Here is a 21,054-nt window from a genome sequence, read left to right on the forward strand (position 1 = left end):
CTGCAGACATTGCAAACTGTAGAGCTCCTGATTAAAAAACAAAATAACTCAAAAACCACAAATAATCAAAAAATGAAAACCATACATCATATTAAAAGTTAGCCTCAAATGTGCACAACCACTTTAAGATACAATTTATTCTTACTGAAGACAAAACAATCCTATTGGGTTAATTTCATATTTAAATGATTTATTTAGTAGATGGGGTTATTTATCAAAATCCAAATTTGTCAATGATACAATATCAGGTAATATTGCACCGATTCCAAAATTGGGTGACTGGCCCCCTATGGGGCACAAGAACAGGGTACCAGTCTAATGTTCAGTTAGGCTGAGGACACAGGTTGTACGGTCTACTCCCCTGCCAGAATTTGGTACACAGATGGAGAGAACCATGTACACTTCTGCGTGTAGCTCCACTTACAGGCACAGTGCCAAGCTTAGTGAAACTACACGGAGCAGAGATTGACCCAAAAATTCATGTCTTAGGGTTATATTTGTGGAAATATCCTGTTTTCAGTGTGGGACTGGCCCACCAGGATACCAGGTATACTCCTGGTGGGCCCAGGTGTCAGTGGGCCCTCTTGCTTAAAGGAGAATTCAACCCTAAAGTTAAAAAATGCTTACCCTACATAGACCCCCCTCCCTCCTCCCCCCAGCCTAAGTGTTACCCCAGGCAAATGCCCCTAACGTTTTACTTACCCCTCGGTGCAGATTCAGGCATCGGAGTTCGATGCTTCTGCAATTTTTGTGAGTTTTGCCGCAAGTGCAGTTGGCTCCAACTGCGCATGCGCCGCCACGCAGGTCTGATTCCGAAGATTTCAGAAGAAAAGAAGATAGCGCCTGTGAACTACGGTGCCTGAATCTGCACCGAGGAGTAAGCAAAACGTTAGGAGCATTTCTCCCGGGGTAGAGGAGCAGGAAGTCGAGTCTATGTAGGGTAGGGGGGTAGGTTTTTTTTAACTTTAGGGTTGAATTCTCCTTTATAGGAGAAATCAACCTGTGGGGAAAAAACCCCTAACCCCCACCCCAGCTAGACCTCCCTCCCTCCTCCCCCCATGGTGAAATACCCCCCCCCCGGGGACATACCCCATACTCCATACTTACCCTGTGGCGCAGATTCTTCCAGCGAAGTTCCACGTGTCCATCTTCTGCCTCCTCTGTAAGCTGACTGCGAGGTTGGTATTTTTGCGCATGCGCAGTTGGAGCAGTTTGCCATTTTTTTCCCCACAGGTTGATTTCTCCTTTAAGCTTAAAGATCAGTTGCTTACCAGAATTGTCCTGGAAGTATGGCCAGTTTACTGATGTAGCAATGTTTCTATATATCTGAGGTCTAAGAGGGATCCTGATCAAATATTGGACCTTAAAGGGAGGCTTAAGAAATCCAACCACTTCTGTCTTACATCAGTTTCATCTAGAGTATGTTACAGTATATCTTACATACACACAGAGGTCTGCTCATTTGCAAGGTTGTCAAACAAGCGGATCTCTCTGATATGCCCACCTTGAGGTGAAATATCAGCTGATCATAATGCAGGAAATACCATTGGTCAGATTGAGGACCGCCCAACAAACAGATGGGGTTCTCGATCCAACAGAATTTTTAAACCTGGCCGATCAACATCTGCCCGATTTGGGGCCGTTTGTGGAAGCCTGGTTGGATAGCTCCATACACAATACAGTTAGCTGCCGACTTGGTCTGTCACTCTGTCAGCAGCTTATATTGGTTTGTGGATGGTCAGTTCTAGTTCTCGTATAAAGTATGTTGTGGTATATATTTACAGTATGTTGCAGTGTATGTTACAGAGAATGTTACAGTATACAGTATGTTACAATGTATATTACAGCTGCAGAGAAAGTTACAGTGTATGGTTCTGTGTTAGAAAGTGTAATTGTGACTGGGGTATCTTTTCACTTTTTAATCTGATAATGTTAAAGATATGGGGTGTAGGGAGCAAGACTGATTTTGTTTAATCTTTCTCTTCACAGATGAAGCAGGGGCAGGATCTGCAAAGCAGGAAATAGATGTACTAAAAGCTCGTAGACTGATTGATTTCTACAACATCCACAAAGAAATTAGCAGGTAAGATATAACTTTTACAACCTTAATACATATATTATAAAGCCCAGGTGAACTAGGATTAATACATGGGGAAGAGTTGAATTCACTTGAAACAGTGACTCAGATGGTGGGTGTTGTGCGTTAAGATGGCCATACACATATCAATAATGTTGTATCAATCATGATACTGACTAATATCTAAGTACTATGAATATCAGTCAGTTCGGGAATCAGACAGGCTTGAAAATTTCATCTACCAATGCACTTGTGTTGTCCAGTACAAGAGCCACAACTCTTCACTTCCCTCTGTTATGATGATGTGTGCTACTTGCATGTTAGAAAGACGACTGTACAATGTGTGGCCCCTCATATGCTCTTCATCTGTTTGGCAGGGCATGTGTGTGTGTTTGGTCAGAGAGTGTACCAGATTGCCCTGCGTATGGCCAATTTATTTTAGTGAGTTTTCATTTATTGTGAGGGCTGAAAGGATTTTTATGTTAATGACCCGCTCTGGGAGCTGTAGCTCACCATAAATCAATAGTATAAAGGTAGAAATTTGTAAAAGTGTTGATCCAGTAAGTGAGGTTCACAGTTTGCAAATAATCACTAATATATGCAATGTAACGTATTTCAGACATTTATTAGTGCAAAATCAAGAAAGTAAAAAAATTGTGGTGTATGTTGTATAGGGTCTTATATGTAGGCTGTACTACTGTACTGTACTGTAGGGGTCTGATTTGCTTTTAATTTATAGTAATTGGATATTTTTACTCTATTTATGCACTTAGATAATTTTATGCACTTTATCTCGAGTAATGTTTTGGAATATGGGTAATTTTAGTGCACTTACCCCCATAAGTAATATAAGTTTGCCCAGGAGCAGTAACCAGTAGCAACCAATAAGATGTTTGCTTTTAAACAGATGACCAGTAAATATTACCTGCTGATTGCTATAGGTTACTGCACCTGGGAAAACTTAGTGCCTTTGATTACAAACCCCCATTTGTGAGTTACATGCACTTAGCAAATATTTAAATTGTGCAATGAAATTAAAGTACTTAAAGACTATTATATGTATACACATGTGTGTTAAATATTTATGGTGGAGAACTATGATCAGTTTTCATTAAATATAAGTAGTGCACAATTTTGGAATAGGAATTGGTAGGTTAGCATCCCTTTCTATACCTTGCACTTGATTACAAGAAAAATCTTTGCAGATGACCCTAGACCCAGACAGTAACGTAACTAGAGGGGGGCGGGCCCTGGCGCAGGACATGCAGCTGGGCCCCCCGCCCCCTCCGTACGCCCGGAAACGGCAGCAATTACTGTAGAACAGCCGGGGGCCCTGAGGGGGTGTGGGCCCTGGCCCAATCGCACCCCCTGCTCCCCCGGTAGTTACACCACTGGACCCAGAGGGCTAAATAACATAAGGTTTTCAAATGTATGTTTGATATAATGTATAGTAATAAATAAAGCTTTGTTTTTGTATTGTGTAAAGATTAAAAGGACATTTGAAAGCTGCTTTCTTGTAATTTCAATTACCTCTGATATAATGTAAACTTATTCCTCTTCTTGATGCCTGCATTCTCTCCATCCCTGCTTCCTCATACTCTCTACATCCCCGGCTAACAGATATTTAAAGGCAGATATATACTGTATATGCAAATATATGCAAACATATATGATGTAAATGTAGTTACAAATATATTGGTGTTGAGAATGTGGCTTTGTTGGAGTAGCAAAAAAACTGATATAATGGCTCTTTTTTGACAGAGGGGCCTTTTCCTATGTCCGTCATGTAATAGAAAAGAGCAGCGGGCGAGATTTCGCTGCCAAATTCATACCGATCCGCGTGGCAACAAGGGAGAGTGCTCGCAGGGAGCGTGACATACTGTCCAAGCTCAGACACGACAGGATTGTCTACTTCTATGATGCTTTTGAGAAAAGAAGTGCTCTTATCATTGTCATGGAACTGTATCCTCAAAAAGGTCGCTGCTAGAAGTGCTCACTGAGAAATGGAATTGCTATAATGGTGTCACCCCAAAAGAGCTAGAAGTTATCCCTGTAATGTGCTCTAAAGCAATTGTCCCACTGGAACATGTCACACAATGCAATCCTGATCTAACAAGATGCTGCCCTATGTCTCCAGTAACAGGTATGAATGGGATCCACCTTTTGCTGTGCACATTGGGAGAAGCATGGTCAGAAAATGCACACATGACCTTTATTTGGCCAAAATCTGTCCATGTTCACAGTGACCGGTGAATCCCATTAATGCCTGTTATGACACACTCAGGGCAGCACCAGCATTTTCTCTTCTCTAGTTTTTCTAATTCATCATGTGACATTAGCCTTACACTGCTGCTTGGAATGAGTAAAATACATAAGGATAAAGTGATACTGACATTAAAGAACTACTCTTAAAATTATTAATTTACATTAAAGGTTACATATAGTTCTTGCTGATTGTTCTTCACTGATAGGTCTGTTTTTGTAAGTGTCACTTTGAAGTTTCTAAACCTGGTTGTTTTGCCACCCTGACTGTCCCTTCTCAATCTGTCAGTTAGAGTTTCTTATGCTGATGAACTAATGCTGCACAAATATGGAACCCCCTTTCATTAAGGAACATGGGCATGAGATAGGTATTGTAAAAGCACCAGGCAAATACTTGTATGGCATAGTTATAAATAGCATGCAAAAACAATGTTATGATATATTTAAAAAGGTTTAATTTCCGGTGTCAGTATCTCTTTAAGCTGGCTATACACGTCCAAATTTGATTGGACAGTTAGAATTTCAAACATACTGCCTGACTATCATAGTAATGTAATTTTAGCCCCCCCCTTCTAGAATTTTTATAAACATATCAAAAACGTATCAAATGCTTATCAGCCACTGGACCCCTTATAACTCCTGGACTCCCCAGCAGTAACAAGGACTGCTTCCATTATAGTTAAGGTATAGCAAGAGGTTACTGTGCCCCATAGTAAAATCATTTGGCATTTTTTTATAGACATTTATTGAAGTTTATTATTGGTTACTGATCTATTGGTCTTCCTCTACCTCCTGGGCCCTCTAGTGGTCACAAATGCTCTTTCCTCTATAATTATGGCCGTTCTGGACAATTGATTTTCCTTGACCTCAGCAGCTGTTCTCAAGAGGAACTTCTAGAGAGATTGACAAGAAAGCTTACAGTGAGCGAATCAGAGGTGAGCGCATTACCCATTAACTTGTATCTGTGATGCAATAACAGGTTACTGGTATTTTGCAGTGAGAAGAGAGATAATAGCCACATGAACATAAATACCGAACAGGAATGGTGCCTCCTTTATTAATCATTACATATATTTTGTGGTTTGTCCCAATTATCAAGTCAGCAACCCCCAAACAGTTGAAGCCAAATAAAAACATGTAGCAGTCATGGTTTTCTGCACTGTAAGTGTCTTCATGAAAAAAGATGCAGAGAAGGGCAATATACTTTGTTTCCATCAATGGATCAAAATGTTGTATCTTTTTTGTCATTGACAGAAACAGGATGAAAAATTTAAATTAAACCCTTCATTGGCTAATATATTACATATGAAATTTAACGTGCTCCCAAGGTTAACTTGTAATTCTATTTCATTATTATGTTGAAGGTATTTGTGTATGATAAACCAAGAATGAAGGTATTCTGGGTGGTTCTGTACTGGTATCATGCACTGGATCTCTGTTTAGTAAAGTAAAATCTGGTACTAGGTGCATAGCACAACCATTCCCCTAGGAAGAACAGATCAAGTGGCATGCTATTGGGCCCCTTAGTGCTCTAGCACTTCTGCCCAGGGGCATAGTAAATGCCCACTAAAGTATTTGTAATTCTTTACGTAGTGAACATGGGCTTTTTTAATGTAACAAGATTGGGGTTCTTTCATCCTGCAGGTTGCACTGCCTGTATCAGTTAATCTCACAATTATTTTTTAATATGACATGAGCTACTGAGTTACAAAGTATTTATTTATTTATTTTTTACAGATCCGCTCGTTTATACGCCAGATCCTAGAAGGATTAGATTATTTGCACCATAAAAACATTCTGCATCTGGACATAAAGGTGAGCTCATGGACAGCCTTTCTTTCTGTGAGGTGATGCAGGAATATGTTTGGTGATCTAGCTGTACCACAACTACAATTACTCGCACCCCTTACCCCAAAAGCTTTTGGAAGGTTATATTTGTAGTTCTCCAACAGCTGGAGTGCCAGAGATTGCTTGTGTAAATGCAAGTATTATAACATAGATTAAGCAAAGCAACTGTCTGATTGTTTATTATGGTTTACTGAACTGTTAGTCTAGTGCCTTTGTAATTTAATGAGCCCTTGGGCACTTTCAGCACTAGGACAAAAGAGTGTTATTAACACAAGTCTTTTTGTGCAGCCAGAGAACATACTGATGGCTGATACGACCAGTGAACAGATTCGGATTTGTGACTTTGGGAATGCGCAGGAACTAACCCCAGGGGATACTCAGTACTGCAAATATGGAACCCCAGAATTTGTTGCACCTGAAATTGTAAACCAGATGCCAATTTCTACAGTAACTGACATATGGTAATAATCTGTTTGTCTGCCTGTCTATTGCTATCTATCTGTCTATCTATCTATCTATCTATCTATCTATCTATCTATCTATCTATCTATCTATCTATCTATCTATCTATCTATCTATCTATCTATCTATCTATCTATCTATCTATCTATCTACAGTATCTATCCATCAATTATCTATCTATCTATCTATCTATCTATCTATCTATCTATCTATCTATCTATCTATCTATCTATCTATCTATCTATCTATCTATCTATCTATCTATCTATCTATCTATCTATCTATCATCTATCTAATCACCCTTGTATTGTGTGCTGCATTGGAGCCAATCCAATTCAGCATAAAGGCAATCGCACGTGGGGTGATTTCAACATATTTTTTTAATACTCAAAAAATGTCATTCTGTTGCCAAAAGGTTCATGTAGGAGATACTTATATAATTCAGTAAACAAATGCCATTATAAACAATTGATGTTCATCTATAATAAGTAGTTAATATACATATTTCCATTAATCAATGGGCTTATAAGTCATAAGTCAGCTCATTGAGTGTCAGTGGCATTTGCCCTAAGTTTTAATGTAAGTTAATAAGTAATGTTGCACTATACGACTGCCCCCCCCCCAGGAAAACAGGAAAACGGTTCCCCTCAACCTGCTGATGGTGGTCCTGACTACCAGTATATAACAATTCTTCACCCAAGTATAACTGCTTTTTCCCCCAAAAATGTCTCTATTTCTGTCAACCCCACGTTCTGTCTCCAGGCACTAATAATATTATTCTGAATATTATGCTGATAACAGCATCTTTGATAAGAATTGCCTGTGATAATAGATAGAAGGCAAGTGGGTGTTCTATTTATATATTCTACTCCTGTAATCTCAGTGTGTGGTCACTTTTGTCTGTTTAATCTTGTGATTTCTTTTCCACAGGCCAGTTGGTGTCCTGGCATATTTGTGGTAAGATTTTTAACTTATATTTTACTTTTCCATTGGATAGCACATTGAATATAGCACAGCAACATTGCTACATAGACTGGAGTGTCCCTATAAGAAATCTTTTAGATTTAAGTTCACTGTGTAAATAAAGTGCTCTCAGAACATTAATTTAGATTTGTTTAGGGATTTAAAAGGCTGGAGCAATATGGAATTAGGCCAATTCGATTGCCATAATGCTGACCATTATGGATTAAGAACATTTCAAGACACTTTTACACCAATGGTTGTTTTTATTTGGTAAAGATGAGGAATCGCTGTCTGAGAATTTTCTCCATGTGAAGGCTTATATTCTTTAACCTTAAAGGGGAACTCCACCCATAAACTTTTTCAAAAGAAAGTGTAATTCTATGCAATTTTTCATTAAATGTTTTTTTTTCCAGTGGTATCAAATTTAATTGTAAATGTCATTACACATGAAACAGTACTTGTTTATGTTTCTGTTCACTAGTTCTTGAAACAATGTAGCAGAATCCTGTTTGCCAAGTCATTTATAGGGATAGAGAGTGAAAATGAGTGCCTATTATTTTAGTCACAAACTGATGATTTTTGTTACAAGACAATCAGGAAAATTAAGCTTCACCATGTTTGGTCCTTGCAAGGAACATAAAAAGATTACTCATATACAACCACTTCTTTCTTTAGACCAAGGGCAGATGGAGCATAGGCTCCGCTGCTCTTAGCCTGGGTATCAGATCTGCTCTGTGTTCCATCTCTATTCCTTGGCACTGAAAAGTACAGCTTCTGCTTGCATGCAGGCATGCGCAGTGGAGTGGAGGTTGACCTGAAAATGCCTGCTTTGTTTGGGCTAACCTCCACTTAACTGCGCGACTGCGCGAAATCGAAACATGTTCAAATTTATGGACGTGGTGCACTGAGTGATCTGCTTCTCACAGCCTACAGAGTAGAGGAGCCTATGCTCCATGTACCTGCAGCCATAGCACTTTGTTGTGACTGTTTTATCTTACATATAAGCAGGAATCCATTAGGCTAGGGCCTGGTGATGCTGAATTCACTGCCCTGCTGCTATTCCGCCCCTGCTCTGCCTGCACCTGGAAGCATTTCTTCTACTTGGGTGCAGGCAGATGTGGAGGATTTTGATGCCGAAATGCAACATTTTGCATTTCTTGACGAAATCCCCCTCCAGTTCAAAAAGCAAGGGGAGCAGCAGGGCAGCAGATTTGAATTGGTATACATAATTTGGCCCTAGCCTTTACACAGGGGGATAATCTGTACACTGGTCATCTAATTTCCTGTCTTGGAAGCATCAAACCTGGAGTTGCTTCAGTTTCCCCTATTTGCCTCAATCAATAAAATGGTGTTCTACTGTCTGTATTGTTAAAAGGCACCTTTTGTCACAAAAAAGTTTCCTTCACTGGAGGTGTAGGCTACTAAAAAAATGCATCCTGTAATAGATAAACTACCCGGGCGATTCTCCCGGTGCATTCATTATGTATATGCATGTAACGTCACACACATGCATATGACACTTTGCCTAGTGTCTCAGCATGGCTGTTCACATTATAAGCCCCCTCCCAGTTGACTTAATATTCAGGAGGGTTAAAAAATATTGTTTTCCTCAACCGGAGTGCAGGCTGCACCTTTAGCGGAAAGAACTTGTTTTAATTATAGGTGTTATTAACAAGTCAGATAATGTTATTTACAGGATGTACATGGATTTTTACAAGAAATTTATAACAGAGGATTAATTAAGTATCAAAGAGTGAAACTGATTACTTTTATCTTTAATAGCCTTACAGGTGTGTCCCCCTTTGTTGGGGAGAATGATTACACCACACTGATGAATATCCGGGGTTACACTGTTGCATTTGAAGAGAAGATGTTTGTTGGTCTCACACGAGAAGCACGTGGTTTCCTAATCAAAGTCATGGGCAATGAGAAGCTGTGAGTAGAGCTTCTGCAGAGTTTTTGCATTTACGCACAGTGAACAAATAAAGATTACTGTACTTCATTATTTCATGCAAAATAGGCTGCAGAAAATAACAGCCTCACTCTCCCTCCCGCTGCAAGGAAGAACGTTGAGCTTTGCTACTCTGTTTATTCACTTTTTTTCCCTGCAGAACCTAAATTAGGTTTGGAATGGCTCATTTCCAATTCAACAAATGATAATAACCTTTGTAACTTTTACTATGCAGTGCAAGGAAGAAGAATGATCGTTTACCTCAAGATCTGTATTGACTGTACTCTCAGACACAGTAAATCAAGGGGAGATTACTAAGTAGAGTAAAAACTGTATAAAACAGTCTTTCCATAGATACTGTAAACTGTCCAAGGATCAGACATATGTAAAATAAGCAATAATTGGCATTTTTTAATGCAATGGGTAACAAATGTTCTTTTTTGTGAATCAACAAACATATACATATATATATATATATATATATATATATATATATATATATATATATATATATATATATATATATATATATATATATATATAATATTTACTAATGTTTTTACTAACATCACTGACCTTATTCCTGCAGGAGGCCCAATGCTGAAGAGAGTTTGGAGCACCCATGGTTCAAAGTGAGTTTGTCATGACTTGCTGCTGTAGCTCTTACAATATTACAGATTGCTACAATTTTGAAGTTTGTGGATTAGAACTTTTTTAATGTATATGTACATATTAATATGTTTAATCTCCTTTCAGACTTTAGCAAAAGGGAAAAGCATCAGCACAGATCATCTAAAGCTGTTTCAGTCTCGCCGTAAATGGCAGGTATGTCAAATTCAACTGTATAACTCTTTAAGGAAATAGCTCATCATCTTTAATAGGGAATAGTAAGTAAGATAGCACCTGTAAATAACACCTTAGAGGTCATTTACCATTGGTGGGGAAGGGTGCAAAGCAAATAAAACAGGGGCAATCTACCATGTGGCTTCATGGACCTGTTCACAGGCAAAAGAGAAATCATAACCCACCTTGCCTGTGGCCCTGCAGCCTTTTGACCACTGCTTTTTTATTTGCCTGGAATCACCTCCCATAGCTCTGAATATAAATGTAAATAGAACTATGCTTGAAAGGTCAGCACCAACAAGATTTCTAGATAATGGGAGGCTATTGTATACAAGTTAATGAGTTTAGACTAAAATAAAAAAACATGTTTTTCACTGGTCATTGGATGAGATTTAACTGGTTGCCCTCACAACAGTATGGCTGCAGACAAACTTTGGGTTGGTTGGACATTAACAAAATAAATGTCTTCTTGTGTTTGTTTTCTCAGCGTTCACTTATCAGTTATAAGTCCAATATGGTGATGAGAACTATTCCAGAGTTGCTTCAAGATACAAGCAATCACTTGTCCATTGCTATACCTAAGAATTCCAAGGAATCATCCGGGTTGTCATCCTCTTCTGATTCTGATGACCTAGAAGAGCTTCCCTTTGTCCCTATGCCTCTCCAGGTCCAGTTTTCTGGATCCCGCATGTCCTTGAATGAGATTCCAACAGATGAGGAACAGCCAGCTCAGCCCCAGGACAATGGCAGCTGTGGTGATGAAGCAGAAAGAAGTCAGGCTATGGAAATTAGCAGCACATTTAAAGAACAAGGTGTTCCACAGAAAGAAGCAACAGTCCAAGTGAGTCCATTGTCCAAGCATGTCAAGGGAACCCTTACCAGAAATAGATCTGCTGAAGCTGAAGTTGGTTCTTCCTCTGATGAGGAAATTTCAGAAACTGAAAAAAGACAGGAGCATCCACGGAGACCTCTGAAAAAGGGATCCAGCTTGGAATCTTCCGACATTCCTGATGGTGAACTAATACCTGCTCGTAGAGGGGAACTGAGGAGGGGAAGCTCTGCAGATAGCGCTCTCTTGCTCAATTTGTTGACAACAGATGGGGATGAAGAGAGAGATCGACCAGATAAGGGAATGATAAAAGCTGCCTCAATGGAGCTACCAACACGAAGCAGGAGCCCAAGTAGATTAGAGGATAGAGGCACACTACGAAAAAAGTTTGGATCAGCTGATGAAGAATATGCTCAGCGGTTAGAAATGATGAGGCAGAGGCTGTTGAGAGGAGGTTCAGCAGATGGAAAACTCAGTGGTCTTAGAGGCCCACTCATAGAAACACTTTCTGTAGACAAGAAACTAGCAGATCAGATATCTATGCGCTCCCCCAGAAGTGATACATCTTCTCTAAGTCCTATTCCTGCTATCAAACTAACCCGAGCTGCTTCCAGTGAGGCTGCTCCTGGTAGAGAAGCAACAGAAGAAAGAGTCTTAAGGAAAGCCAGTTCCTTTTCTCACAGTGACACAGAGCCACTGGTTATGCATCGCAGATCAGGGGCACCCCTGGAAATACCTCTTGCTCAGTTGGAGGCACAGCGTCTTAAAGAGTCTCCTTCTCTTTCAGCATTGACAGACCAGTCGCGTTTAGAATCACGTCCTGAAACACCACGTGAGGTGATTCCTAAATCTCTAACCCAAGAAGCACAGCAATCAAAGGCAGAAAATAGGGATTCAGAAACTCAGAGTGATAAAGAGGCTGGGAAAGGCACCAGACCTATTCAGCATCGTACAGAGAAAGCTTCAAATTCATTGAAAGACTTGGTAATTGTTCTTCCAAGAGTGACTCCACCTTTGGATGAAATGCCATCTAAAACAGAGTTGCAAAGTATTCAGACAGATAGGGTACATGAAAAATTACATAGAGCTGATATGAACCTGCCAGCTACTATTTCATCAAATGAAACAGTGCCAACAAAGCCACCACCCTTGCCTTTGCCTGCTATGCAGTCTTTACCTGTGCCAAATGAACCTTTACCCTCTTCTGCACTGACAAATGAGATGCCTAAATTGAAAGAGAAGTACTCTTCACCTATTAAGGACAAGGAATCCATAACAATGATAGAAACAACAGACCTGCAAGATCAAAATAAAGAAACTTTATTACCACAAGCTGCACACATACAGATTGCAGATGCAGTGCCTAAAAAAGATGTATCAGTTAAAGAAAAAACATCTTCTCCAGCTATCCAACAAGTAGATAAGACAACAGCTATACAATCACCTTATTCTCCTATGATTCAGACACTTCAAATGCCTCAGGAGCTCGAGACAGCTAGCGTTCCTGAGGAAATTTCAAATACCCCGTTGAAAGCTGAACTAGTATTTCAGGATCAGTCTTCTGCAAAGGCTCAAGTAATATCACAAGTGTCAAAGAAAGAAGGCAAGGAAGAGCCATCAGAAGCACCCAAGCTTATTAACACCACCAGATCTTCCAGCACAGAGAATGTCCCATTTATCAGCAACATTGATTCAGAAGAAATCTTTGAAGCTAAGTTTAAGAGGAACCGTGAAAATTCTCTTACCCGAGGTCTGAAAAAGCTTACCAGGACTTGGTCAGAAGAGAAGAATTTAGCTGCAACCCATGCATCACGAGAAGAAGAAATGTACAGACCTAGCCCTGTAGGTGTCCCACTAGAGTTTCTTGTTCCTGCAGCTCTTGGACTGCATGAACGATCAAGGTCAGTGCAAGATCTGCCAGATGCTGAGAGGGATTCAAGCTTTATGAGAAAGCTATCTTTGAAATTTAAGAGAACTCCACCAACTGAAAGGAAGCAGAAACCAGCAGAAGAAGTAGAAGGTACTGGTAGACGACTGTCATGGTCAATAGGCAGAGGAAATTCCAAAGACAAGAAGGACACAGAGAGCTTAAATTCTGAAATGGGCTCAATAGAAACCATCACAGATAAACATATAAAGGACCAGAAAAAGAGTAGTCAATCACCAGTGTTGGCCATGAGAAAGAAAATAGGTAGTACCATGGATCGACTTTCTATGAAATTAAGAAGCCAATCAGAAGATAGAAAGGATGCAGAGCGAACAGAGAAGAAAGAAGTACGTACAGACAAAAGCTCCCCATTAATGTCTTTACTCAGGAGATCCAACTCAGAAGGAGAGAACTTAAAGAAACTAGGAATACCCCAGAACCAACTTGCTTCCCAGGTTTCAGCTCCATCCACAGAGTCTATTGAATCTCGTCTTAGCATCAAGTCTGAAATGGTAGTCAAGGGTGAGTTCAGGCAATATAAATGTTGTTTTCCTTAGCAATATTTCAATTACATCTGTATGCATGAGAAAGATTATTAGCTTTTTGTTATAGGATACTTCACAAATTATGTAATGTGACAAATATATTCAGTTGGGCCTAGATATAAGCATAGCTGATCTCCACTTCCTCCACAGCAAACTTACTGCATGCTGTAACATTCCCTATCTTGAAAACGTATGGGATTTACTTGGCATAAGTAGGAAGACGATTTCTCCATTATTGTGACAGCTAATATTAACCCCTTCCTTTACAGACGATAGGCGATCAAGGTGGGATCGCTGGGGCCTGTCACGCAACAAAAAGGAGAAGATGACATCTCAGCCAAGTATCCCCGCCAGTCTGATGAATGAGGACGGCAGTATAGTTGGCCGACAATACATCCGTAATGAGTCAGGTACGCATTGTAAAGGGAACCATTACTTGAAGAAGAGGCTTATCAAAACACTGAGTTTGGTTTATAGAGAAAAAGCCCTTAAACTATGTAATAAGTGAAGTAAATTGTTCATATATGTCCCTGTGGCCAACTATGCATCCAGAACCACTGGTTTACTAGCACAGAGCTATTAACCCACTTACAGACAGCCTGTTTCAGTCTTCTTGGATTTTATCAGGCTTCTGAGGAAAAGGACTTGAGAGAGTAACCAAATGGAAGAATGTAGAAGTTAGGGTATAAAGAAATACAATAAGCCTGGATGAGAGTTAAAACCTTTAATTTTTTGTTTTATATATGAGGCATGTTAATACCTTTGGTTAAAATAAGACTTTAACTAAACAAAATGTAAAGAACAGGCAGAACACCTTTTTATATGCTTTATTCAGCTTATATGTATATAAAATGATCTGCTTTAACTCCAGTAGACTGACTACTGCTAACGCTTTTGTTCTAACCCATAACCAGCTACTTCAGCAGTTTTTTTTAATTCCATGCTTAAAGGGGCAATATACCCCTCTTGCTTTACATATGCGCAATGAATAGGGCTTGTGCTTAACATACTTTTTGCCTTTTGTTTTAATCAGAATAACTCTTTATAATATTTTAGATACATAGGGCAAACAGGGAAATTGAAGATACAGTTTGGTTCTAAATAAGCCTACTAAGCACAATCTTGTCTATGCACTGGGAATCTAATTATCTATCAAGTGTGGAGTAGCTTTAATATCCCAGTTTGCCATGCTTAGAGCGACAAATAATAAAAATCAATAAGTATTTTCAGCATAGGCCATTTTTATTTGAACTCATGTCAAACAAAGGTGTATACTTCTTCTTCTTTAATATAATATTTCTATAATAATACAATTTCTGTTGCCAGTAACTGGTGCTCTGGTGTTTTAATGCTACATTGATTACCCTGGGTAACTTAACTGACCTGTACTAACTATACGTGGAAATATGAGTGCTAAAGGGCCTTGATCCCCCACCATAGGTGTGGAATAATAGGGCCCACACTCTGCTTGGAGGAAACTAGCAAATCATGTTTTTTTTTTTTGGGGAACACTATGCCACTGGCACCTCAAATGAGCTCCCAGTGCAGCTTACACATAACAATTTAAGTGGTGTGGCACTTTGCACAGTGCTTTTTTCAACACTATTATTTCCCCCAACCAGAGTTTGGGCTGTATTAGCCCACACTTTCAGTGGGGGGAACAAATGGGTACCCAAAAGGTAGACTGCAATCTAACAAATATTGTAGCTTTTACCAGTCTGGGTCACTACATATGTCTGGTTACTGCACTGGTGCAAACTGGCAGCCCTAATAACCAGCCACATTTGTAATCTCAGTGTGCTGTTTGATACCCATTTGTGTTTGTCTTTGCCTCCAGTGTGAGTTGGTTTATTTTGTATAGGGAACTAGGTGAGTTTATTCAGGGAGTCCCCTCCCTCAGTGATCAAAAATGAGTTTGATATTACCCTTCATTAACCATGTACAAATGATGCATATTATTGCATCATCTGGGAGTTACAAATAAAAGATAATATATGGTCAATTATCTTATGTATGTAGTAGATTTAGTCTGTTTGGATGACAAAAACAGCAGAAGTAAAGTTTCAGGTTAGCACTGGATTATTGGTTTCAATATGAACAGATATTAGCATGCTGAGCATCTGATACACAGCAGGATGGCATGACTGGTCATGTGGACCTGTTTGAAAACCAATCCAATATTAAAGTCGTAAAAGTACTGAAAAGCTATTTAATTGTGGTGCCCTTGGTAGAACATACACTGACATCAGTGACAAATTGTTGCAATAAGAAACAGATAGATATTTTGCCAGTTCCAGATATATATATATATATATATATATATATATATATATATATATATATCTGTATCTATATCTATATATATATCTATAGAAGTGAACTATAGAGACCGACCTCACAGGTCTTAAATGTGCAAAAAGAATTTTTTATTGTGGACAAAAACTAACATATATATATATATATATATATATATATATATATATATATATATATATATATATATATATATATATATATATATATATATATATATATATACACATGCAATTTTAATCTCACATAGTAACGTATGAATTATTTTCGGCATACTTTTAGTATTCTTCTCCCTCCTCTCCGTCTCCTTCTCCCTCAACACTGTCAGTGCCAACCTCTTCATAATCCTTCTCCAGAGCAGCCATATCCTCTCGAGCCTCAGAGAACTCCCCTTCCTCCATTCCCTCCCCTACATACCAGTGCACAAAGGCACGCTTGGCATACATAAGGTCAAACTTGTGATCCAGACGAGCCCAGGCCTCAGCAACGGCGGTGGTGTTGCTTAACATGCACACAGCACGCTGTACCTTGGCCAGATCCCCACCAGGAACCACAGTTGGTGGCTGGTAGTTGATACCAACCTTGAACCCAGTTGGGCACCAATCAACAAACTGGATTGTGCGCTTGGTTTTCACTGTGGCAATAGCAGCATTGACATCTTTGGGCACCACATCACCACGGTACAGCAGGCAACAAGCCATGTATTTACCATGACGGGGGTCACATTTCACCATCTGATTGGCTGGCTCAAAGCATGCATTGGTGATCTCAGCTACAGAGAGCTGCTCATGATAAGCTTTCTCTGCAGAGATAACAGGGGCATAGGTGGCCAGAGGGAAATGGATACGGGGGTAGGGCACCAAGTTGGTTTGGAATTCTGTCAAGTCAACATTCAGAGCTCCATCAAATCTGAGAGAAGCAGTGATAGAGGACACAATCTGGCCAATCAGACGGTTCAAATTGGTGTAGGTTGGACGTTCAATGTCCAGGTTCCTTCTGCAGATGTCATAAATGGCTTCATTATCCACCATGAAGGCACAGTCAGAATGTTCCAGGGTTGTGTGAGTGGTGAGGATAGAGTTGTAGGGTTCCACCACAGCAGTAGAAATTTGAGGTGCTGGATAGATGGAGAATTCAAGCTTGGACTTCTTGCCATAGTCTACAGAGAGACGCTCCATCAGGAGGGAGGTGAATCCAGAGCCAGTGCCACCCCCAAAGCTATGGAAGACGAGGAAACCCTGAAGTCCAGTGCACTGGTCAGCCTTAGAAATGAGACAATTAAAATGAGTCATTAAAAATATGAAAAATATGCAGGGCTGCAACTATGGGTAGGAACAAGAGGCACATGCCTATGGTGCAAATCTTTAGAGTGCCAGGCACTTACTTTCCCTGTTGCCTGGCTGAGCAAGTTCCACTCTCCAAACGTCAAAGTGCGCGGATGTGCCCCTGTTTGTGCTTGTTCCATGGTTAGTCAGATCATAATAAACTTACCAGTTTGCGGATTCTGTCCAGCACCAGGTCGATGATCTCCTTGCCGATGGTGTAATGACCCCGGGCATAGTTATTGGCTGCATCTTCCTTGCCTGTGATGAGCTGCTCAGGGTGGAAAAGCTGGCGGTATGTGCCTGTCCGAACCTCATCTGTAGGACAAAGTTTACGTTTGTCAGTATGAACAACAAAACACTTGAGGAAGATGCCAACTGCTCATATCTATAATGTAACATTTCTTAAATCATAGCAGTTTTTTCTAGAAATTACATTCTCACGTATAGGCCTAAGGCAATCCACTTTATTTTTTATGTTGGCCTTGGATAAACCTTTGTTGTCATAACACTTATTACTATTTACTCAATACTTAATACCTAATACAGAAGCCCCATATGTAATAAAAGTCACTGAGTTTGCGCAGGAGCAATAACCCATAGCAACCAATAAGTTGTTTGCAATTAAACAGGTGACCGCTTAAATTCTTCACACTGATTTATTGTTATGGGTTACTGCTCCTGGGCAAGCTTAGTATATTTTATTACATAACCCCCAAAGACTTACTTACCAATGCCACAGATGATCCTATACTCGTTTACCCCTTGAATAGGCTTGTGGCATATCTGCTGGGTATAGGTCTAATAATATAAAGCTTTACATAAACATAGAATATACAATTCTGTCTGGGCAGGCTTCTGCTCCTATACTATGTTGATTCTAAACTAGGTTGTTTAATTATATTTTTTAGTTTGAAAGCCCTTGTTAAGTATATAAAAGGTGCAAGTGTAATCCAGATCAACCACTAAATAATACCTGCTGATTGGCTTCTATGGGTTATTAGAAACCACACAAAGACCAGTAAACACAGAGAGTAAATTAGGTGTTAGTTCAGAAGAACAGTAGGGCTCAGCTGTACAAAACTCTAGCAGGTAGTTTATATTTATTAATACCACTGTCAAACACTTATGGTACAAGGCATCTTTAATGCTCACCAATAACTGTGGGCTCCAGGTCCACAAACACAGCACGGGGGACATGCTTTCCAGCTCCTGTCTCACTGAAGAAGGTGTTGAAGGAATCGTCCCCTCCACCAATGGTTTTGTCACTGGGCATCTGACCATCTGGTTGGATCCCATGTTCCAGGCAGTACAGCTCCCAGCATGCATTGCCCATCTGGACTCCTGCCTGCCCCACATGGACTGAGATGCACTCCCTCTGTGGTAGGAATTTAGACAAATTCAGGAGCTGGTACATCAGTGTGACCATATTATATTGAGAACAGATCTGCAGACCAGCAGCCATCCATAGTGTGGCAAACACTGTAAACACACAAGATAGATGGCACAGACTGACAGCACACAGAATATATGGCAGGTAGTCAAAATACAGATGGGCCAGACTGGAAGCATGCAGAATATTTGGTAGGTAAGCAAAGAGCAAATGGCTAAGACCGCCACACAGAATGTGGCAGGTATATAGCTAACAGATGGCACAGGCAGACATGCCACAGGCTAATACAGTAGGCACATATAGATCAAATGGGACAGTCTATCAACCCAGAAAATACTGTGCGTTTAGGCACAAAGCAGGCAGATTGGCAGCACATTCCATATATGGCAGGTACACATAGGACAGATGACACAGTCTGGTGACAGAATATATGATACATACATTAGAGAACCGATGAAAGAAACTGGCAGCACACAGAACTGATGACACAGATTAGCAGAAATCAGAATATACTGTATATCATGTATACACAGCATAGACAACACAGGCTGACAGAACAAAGAAGTGATGGAAAATATGCACAGAACAGATACATAATACATGGCAAAAATAAACAGCATAGATGACAAAGACTGGCAGAATACAAAATAGGTTATATATATATATTCTGGATATACACAGAATAGTAAGCACAGTTGTCCTTATTGGCAGAGATCCCTAGTCCCACACTCACCATGTTGTTTGCTGATAGTCTCTTGTTTCCGATAAGTTATGTGCTCGGATATTGGAGTTCTGATCTCACCTGCATTCACTGTGCTCCATTATATAGCAGAGTCCTTAGTAACCAGAGGGAGCCTGGGGCTATACAACTGTCACCCCCCCCCCCCTTCTCCATAACACAAACCCTTCCCTGTGTGTAAGACAATCCACACAACACAACTGTATCCAGGGACAACGGGACCCCCCAAGGAGGAAAAGACAAGGAATTCAGAGGGAAATAGTAGAGATAGGAAGTTATGTAGAAAAATAGGTGGGCTACAAGAACATAAGATGGTTTTAATCTCTGTATTATTTTGTATTCATTGTAATAAGAGAAAGTGTCTCACTGCGCATTTGTGTGATTTGACAAATTGAATTAATATGTTTTCAGTCAAGGATGCTGACACTCGTAGCTCTGGCTGCCTCTGTGTTCTAGCACTTTTTTTTACTGCACATTGCAAATAACATGGACCAGCAGAACAATGTCTTTAACATTACCTGTTAGTAAAGGGCAAAGTAGCAGGTGGTACCTACACATAACTCCATGTACAGGTAGCAGTTGGCACAGATCTGGCCTTCAGTCTTAGGAAAGAGGTATAGACTTACATTCTGAGGACAATGTCAGTTGTAGTAATGAGGTACAGGCATGAATTCTGTGGCTGGCTCATGATACTTACTGAGATGCAGTGGGCCAAGCTATACATCTGCTATGTATAGCAGCACACCTCTTGGTTTACCCAACAGTAGGGGTCTGTATATGAGCCCTGTTTTTCAACCTTGCAACCCCAGATGTCATGAACCTACAACTCTATGCCTGGATGCTTGAATAGATATTTAGAGCTGCTGGGAACTGTAGTACAGCAATATCTGTTAGGTGGTATAGGCAATGAACTGTTTTTAAAGCCCCAGTGTACACAAGCACAAGCAAGAGGTGAACATAGTTAAATAGTTACATAGTTAAATTGGGTTGAAAAAAGACAAAGTCCATCAAGTTCAACCCCTCCAAATGAAAACCCAGCATCCAAACACACACCCCTCTCTACTTTTAATTAAATTCTATATACCCATACCTATACTAACTATAGAGCTTAGTATCACAATAGCCTTTGATATAATGTCAGCCCAAAAAATCATCCAAGCCCCTCTTAAAGGCATTAACTGAATCAGCCATCACAACATCACCCAGCAGTGCATTCCACAACCTCACTGTCCTGACTGTGAAGAACCCCCTACGTTGCTTCAAATGAAAGTTCTTTTCTTCTAGTCTAAAGGGGTGGCCTCTGGTACGGTGATCCACTTTATGGGTAAAAAGGTCCCCTGCTATTTGTCTATAATGTCCTCTAATGTACTTGTAAAGTGTAATCATGTCCCCTCGCAAGCGCCTTTTTTCCAGAGAAAACAACCCCAACCTTGACAGTCTACCCTCATAATTTAAGTCTTCCATCCCCCTAACCAACTTAGTTGCACGTCTCTGCACTCTCTCCAGCTCACATATGTCGGCAGATGTGAACTGCTCAATCAGTCCCTTTTGAACAACTGGAAGGCGGTTGGCTCTTGTAT

The 21,054-nt window shown here is 40.1% G+C and overlaps 2 protein-coding genes across 3 annotated transcripts in view; one reads left to right on the forward strand and one right to left on the reverse strand.

Moving 5' to 3' along the window:
• Nucleotides 1-21,054, forward strand: part of LOC108702928 (striated muscle-specific serine/threonine-protein kinase-like) — a 133,026-nt gene that overhangs the window by 99,037 nt on the left and 12,935 nt on the right. The window contains 11 exon segments of the mRNA XM_041578767.1: nucleotides 1,990-2,083; nucleotides 3,839-4,039; nucleotides 5,214-5,274; nucleotides 6,077-6,154; nucleotides 6,476-6,648; nucleotides 7,580-7,606; nucleotides 9,395-9,547; nucleotides 10,153-10,195; nucleotides 10,320-10,388; nucleotides 10,894-13,684; nucleotides 13,977-14,117. Of these exon segments, the coding sequence (XP_041434701.1) occupies nucleotides 1,990-2,083; nucleotides 3,839-4,039; nucleotides 5,214-5,274; nucleotides 6,077-6,154; nucleotides 6,476-6,648; nucleotides 7,580-7,606; nucleotides 9,395-9,547; nucleotides 10,153-10,195; nucleotides 10,320-10,388; nucleotides 10,894-13,684; nucleotides 13,977-14,117 (3,831 nt within the window).
• tuba1cl.3.S (tubulin alpha 1c like, gene 3 S homeolog) lies at nucleotides 16,235-19,584 on the reverse strand. Of its 2 annotated transcripts, XM_018238735.2 has the most exons (4): nucleotides 19,469-19,584; nucleotides 18,498-18,720; nucleotides 17,512-17,660; nucleotides 16,235-17,282 (listed from the first exon to the last, which is right to left on the reverse strand). In XM_018238735.2, exons 1-4 carry the CDS (start codon nucleotides 19,469-19,471, stop codon nucleotides 16,299-16,301), a joined length of 1,359 nt encoding a protein of 452 aa, XP_018094224.1. In that variant the 5' UTR covers nucleotides 19,472-19,584; the 3' UTR covers nucleotides 16,235-16,298. The 2 variants fall into 2 exon arrangements, with proteins under 2 accessions (XP_018094224.1, XP_041434702.1); XM_041578768.1 differs by lacking the exon at nucleotides 19,469-19,584 and having other exon boundaries at nucleotides 18,498-18,822.

Source organism: Xenopus laevis, chromosome 9_10S (assembly GCF_017654675.1).
Source record: "Xenopus laevis strain J_2021 chromosome 9_10S, Xenopus_laevis_v10.1, whole genome shotgun sequence".
Classification (NCBI taxonomy): Eukaryota; Metazoa; Chordata; class Amphibia; order Anura; family Pipidae; genus Xenopus; species Xenopus laevis.